This window comes from Penaeus monodon, chromosome 23 (assembly GCF_015228065.2).
Source record: "Penaeus monodon isolate SGIC_2016 chromosome 23, NSTDA_Pmon_1, whole genome shotgun sequence".
In the NCBI taxonomy this organism is placed as follows: Eukaryota; Metazoa; Arthropoda; class Malacostraca; order Decapoda; family Penaeidae; genus Penaeus; species Penaeus monodon.
Window position 1 is genome coordinate 2,232,849 of NC_051408.1, and position 249 is coordinate 2,233,097.

The following is a 249-nucleotide window of genomic DNA, read 5'->3' on the forward strand; positions in this document are numbered from 1 at the left end:
GGCAAAGCTCTAATCATATGGCCAGCAGGTACAATTTGCAGTTCAGACAAAAAGAAAGACACAAAATATAAAGTTCCTCCTTCTCTGAACAGGAATGCCCATAAAGGCGAGTTCTGACAAGCTGAAGAGGGAGGTCGAGGATTTCGGATGTCCGCCAAACTTTCCCGAGGAGGACGTCCAAGAGGAGGTCCAGGTCCAAGAAGTGACGATCAAGGATAAGTCCAAGGGAAAGAAGGTGAGTGAAAGTGG

The 249-nt window shown here is 47.4% G+C and overlaps 1 protein-coding gene across 1 annotated transcript in view; it reads left to right on the top strand.

Moving 5' to 3' along the window:
• Positions 1-249, top strand: part of LOC119587714 (leucine--tRNA ligase, cytoplasmic-like) — a 7,029-nt gene that overhangs the window by 3,342 nt on the left and 3,438 nt on the right. Inside the window, 1 exon segment of the mRNA XM_037936397.1 lies at positions 93-235. Within this exon segment, the coding sequence (XP_037792325.1) occupies positions 93-235 (143 nt within the window).